The 4,546-nt window shown below is 32.1% G+C and overlaps 1 protein-coding gene across 1 annotated transcript; it reads right to left on the reverse strand.

Annotated features, from left to right (window-relative positions):
- Nucleotides 1–445: 445 nt before the first annotated feature.
- Nucleotides 446–3,708, reverse strand: LOC149536191 (glutathione S-transferase F9-like). The gene is made up of 3 exons (XM_089803583.1): nt 3,537–3,708; nt 3,367–3,415; nt 446–1,042 (listed from the first exon to the last, which is right to left on the reverse strand). Exons 1-3 carry the CDS (start codon nt 3,681–3,683, stop codon nt 603–605), a joined length of 636 nt encoding a protein of 211 aa, XP_089659709.1. The 5' UTR covers nt 3,684–3,708; the 3' UTR covers nt 446–602.
- Between the last annotated feature and the right edge of the window lie 838 nt (nt 3,709–4,546).

The raw sequence follows: 4,546 nt of genomic DNA on the forward strand, positions 1-4,546 counted from the left end.
AGATATCCATGCAATCTAGTTAAATGCTCTCAATATAAGAATCATTGAAGAAGTTAATTGCTAATTGATTACTAAATAATAGTCCAATCGTGCTAGATAAGCTGGACAAACAACTGTTGAAGTGGAAAAAAATGATGAAAAACTAATTTTTTTTCATCTTCATTAATTTCAGTTTTAAAAAGAATAGTTAACATGAATAAAAATTAAGTATAGCCATGTGTTATAATCAAAATGCCATAGAAAAGAGAAACAACTATTAATAAGAAATAAATTGGAAGAGAAACTCGTTTTTCTATCTTGATTAATTTTATTTTTGAAGAGAGAACTTAACGTAAATACAAATTAAACATTACAATCAAAATGCCATAGGTTCAGAGTTAAAAGACACAAGCAATTCAAAAAAGGAAATTATGTTATTAAAACAAAATTTGAAACACAAGAGACATCATTTTAGACGAGGGTCTTATTAATTTGCAAAACAGAGTAAAACATTCAAACATGAAAGGCAACAGCATTCCATCATCTACAGTGTAGATGAGGGTTTCACTATTTTGCAAAACACACAGTGAAACTTTGAAACCTAAGCCACATGATTCATTATTTCACATGGCCAAAACCTTCTTCCATACAGGCCTAGAGGAAATATCTTCCCACCATGCATTCACATGTTTTCTATCCCTGATCAGATATCCCTTATCGGTAGCATTAACTATATAGTCAGTGAATGGAAGATGAGACAGATCAGCAAGGCTGAAAAAATATCCTACCAAGTATTTGCTCTTTGACAGCCTCTCTTCATACACATCCAACACTTCCCCCAACTTTTGAGCACTGATCTCAATCGATATCTTATCCTGAGGCACATTAATCCTTGGGGCAAATATTATCTGATAGACTAATGTAGTAGCATGAGGACTATAGTACTGTCCTTCAACTTCAAGCCATTGTTCAATCAATGCTCTCTCCTCTAGGGTTTTCCCCAACAAAGGAGTCCCCTGTCCTGCATATTTCTCAGCATAGTACCTTATGATAGCCCTTGATTCTACACATACCCAATTCATATAAACTCAGATCTACACAAACCAAATCTGATTTATATGTTTGCAATGACCATATCAATAGTAGATGCACTACCCAGAAAATTTTGCACATATACAAGTAGATTAATCACAAGAAAGCAATTATCTGAGCTACCAACATAAGTTTTGAATCAAAGCATACTGTTGGAATAAGTCACTAGTTTGTTGCACCAAATCTGCTATTCTGTTTAACAGTTGATTGCTACTCCCTATTCTCTAGCCATCAGTTTTGTAGGACTGTAGTTAACTCCACCACATGTATGCACAATTGAATTTGTCTCCAAACACATGGCAAGGTTGTTAAGTGAAGTGTTAGTCCTGTCACATTAGATGATCCACATGTAAGCTCTAAACAGCTGGAAGTCCTCTATTTATAGAGGTTATGTAATTGGTTGTTGGTGTGCAGTCAGATTAATGAAATAATTTTGTTATCTGCTGTCACCATGTTTCTCTATAGTTTTAATTTTTTAATATGGTATCAGAGCCTAGTTTGTTGCAATTTCTTTATTTACTAACCTCCATAAAGCCTTCTCTCTTAGAGCATTCTTGATTGCAATCTCCCAATATGCAAAACCACTTCCATCAAAGATAGGCAAAACTTCATTTGAAGAACCCATGTTAGCAAAAAAATAGCCTTCAAACAAATCTAGCAATATTCCAGCAGCATAACAGCCCTGCAACGAAATATCACTCCAAAAAAAAATCTTCATTATTGGTGAGGTTCCCCAATTTCTTTATTTACTAACCTCCATAAAGCCTTCTCTCTTAGAGCATTCTTGATTGCAATCTTCCAATCTGCAAAACCACTTCCATCAAAGATAGGCAAAACTTCATTTGAAGAACCCATGTTAGCAAAAAAATAGCCTTCAAACAAATCTAGCAATATTCCAGCAGCATAACCGCCCTGCAACCAAATATCACTCCAAGAAAAAATCAGCCCTGCAAACAAACCATTTCCAGCAATATAGTTTCCTTCAACAAAACCCTCTAGCAATATTTCTAGCTGAACTTCTAAATGAATCTCCAGCTGAACCTGGCTAAACTAGGCTCTGATACCATGATAAAAATAAGAGATCTAAGATTTTCTAAGATCTGAAATAAGCACAAATACTTGGCAATGGAAAAAATAGAAATAAACACTTAAGAGAGAAGCAACTTTTATTCATCAAACTGATTGAGAAAAGGAGTTGTGGAAATGCAAGTTGGAGCAAGCTAGAGAAGATATGTTGTTGTCAAATTAAAAGAAAGGCTAATCATTGAAGTCAATGTTTGCAATATGAAGATCACAATAGTGATAGTTGTAGCCAGAGGTGTACTATCAATTGTACTTGACACTTCAAAAGTTTTTACTATATTGATGAACCATGTATCTGAAAAATATTCCTAGAGAACTAGCGAGCACAGCAGTTGGGTACCCATGTGACTTGGTAGATGGATTATTTTTCATATGTACTCAATATTAGTATGCTAGAGAAAAGTTTAGAGTTGATTTACCTATCATTGGATCAATGGTTTTGTGAAGTTTGAAGGGTTTGTGGTAATCCAAAACCACTTGTTTAAGTAAATCTATTGAACGGTTTGTGGTAAGCCAAAACCACTTATTTAGGTGAAAAACCTAAAAGTCTTGAAGGGTTTGTGGTAAACCAAAACCACTTGTTTGGGTGAAAGATCTTAAAGCATTTTTTTTCCAAAGAGTTTGTGGTAAGCTAAAACCACTTAACAAGAAACATGGATTTTTTCATAGTGATAGTGATAGGGGAAACTAAAAATTTCTATGTTGTAAATGGGTACCTCAAAAGGCTTAATGCCGAGACCTATCATGTTTAAATTTCTTATTGTAATTTCTCCCACTAAAAGAGTCTTTAGTGGTAGAAATTAAGGGAGGATGTTGGAATAAGTCACTAGTTTGTTGCACCAAATTTACTATTCTGTTTAACAGTTGACTGCTGCTCCCTATTCTCTAGCCATCAGTTTTGTAGGACTGTAGTTAACTCCACCACATGTATGCACAATTGAATTTGTCTCCAAACACATGGCAAGGTTTTTAAGTGAAGTGTTAGTGCTGTCACATTAGATGATCCACATGTAAGCTCTAAACAGCTGGAAGTCCTCTATTTATAAAGGTTATGTAATTGGTTGTTGGTGTGTAGTCAGATTAATGAAATAATTTTGTTATCTGCTGTCACCATGTTTCTTTATAGTTTTAATTTTTTAATACATACTGCATGCTAGCTAAATGAGAATAAAATTAAATACTCATAAATAAGTACGCAATCAAAATCATTACCAAAGAGTGTGAGACTTCCATCCTGGACTACTGGAACTTTTTTAAATGGCTGCATCACACATCATATAAAGACAAACTCAAATCAATAAGCTTAACCTTATAACTGTATAAATTGGACTATTACAAAACCAACAAAAGAAGAAAAATATATTATAAGAAACGATCCCTACTTGTAAGGCCGGGAACTCTGGTTTCTTATGCTCCCCTTTAATTATATCAACAGGAACAATTTCAAACTGAATATCTTTCTCTATGAAACATGCAAGAACCCTTCTACTGTCGGCAGCGTAGGCAAGGCCAAGCAGCTTGACAATCATTTTGATTTTCTTCTCAAATGGAGAGATAATTATACCTTTTCCTATCCAAAACCCCAAGATATGCTATGCATTTGAGAAAGCTTTGTGATTAAAAAGGTATTTGTAGAAGAGAAGAGGTAAGATTTTTGCTCTATAATTTGGATTTTGGTTGTGTGAATAGAAATAAAAGAGAACAGGTTAGTCAGTATATTTCCATTGTAAGATTGGTTACGTCTCTTCATTAGCTTTATTGAGGGACGTATCATGGGAGACTATAGAAGTATTTGTAAGGAATAAGATTATCTAACTTGGTTTTTGTTTGTCTCTATGGAAAGGGAACTGAATAGATTAATTCTACATTTATAAATTTTAACTTTTAAAATAAAAAATTTAAATTTAGTCTATTAATTTAGTCTTTTGATCATATAGATAAATTTTGGAATAATTACTTTATACATTTGCATAGCTTTTTCAATATATAGTTTTTAAAAAATTTAATAGATTTTTCTTCATAGATTTAGGAACTTAGAATATTAATTTAAAACTATTAGTCTAATATATTTTCATAACTTTTCCAATATATAAAAAATAATGTCTTCAATGAATTCAATGAAATTTTTTTTTAACTTAATTTAAGAACATACAATATTAATTTAAACTCTTTTGCACTAAAAGAAAGAAGAATACAATTAGTCTTTTCCAATATGTAAAAAGTCACGTTTTCAAATAATTCAATAGATTATTTTTAACTAACTTGAGAATTTCAAGTATTGATTAAAACTACCATTGCGTACATTTTCAATTTGTTAAAAATTAGTATTCAATGAATTAAATAGATTTTTAAAAATAAATTTAAAAAATTAGAGTACAATTTGATTCTTTAT

Source organism: Cupressus sempervirens, chromosome 10, assembly GCF_028749045.1.
Source record: "Cupressus sempervirens isolate cs-2001-9-10 chromosome 10, ASM2874904v1, whole genome shotgun sequence".
NCBI classification, from domain to species: Eukaryota; Viridiplantae; Streptophyta; class Pinopsida; order Cupressales; family Cupressaceae; genus Cupressus; species Cupressus sempervirens.

What these genes read in the sequence shown, in the direction of transcription:
- LOC149536191 (XM_089803583.1), bottom strand. Translation starts at nt 3,683, where the DNA reads ATGATTGTCAAGCTGCTTGGCCTTGCCTACGCTGCCGACAGTAGAAGG. An exon ending in CAGAGTTCCCGGCCTTACAA is followed by an intron (nt 3,416 to 3,536) that starts GTAGGGATCGTT and finishes TGTGTGATGCAG; the next exon opens with CCATTTAAAAAAGTTCCAGT. An exon ending in TGGAAGTCTCACACTCTTTG is followed by an intron (nt 1,043 to 3,366) that starts GTAATGATTTTG and finishes GGGTATGTGTAG; the next exon opens with AATCAAGGGCTATCATAAGG.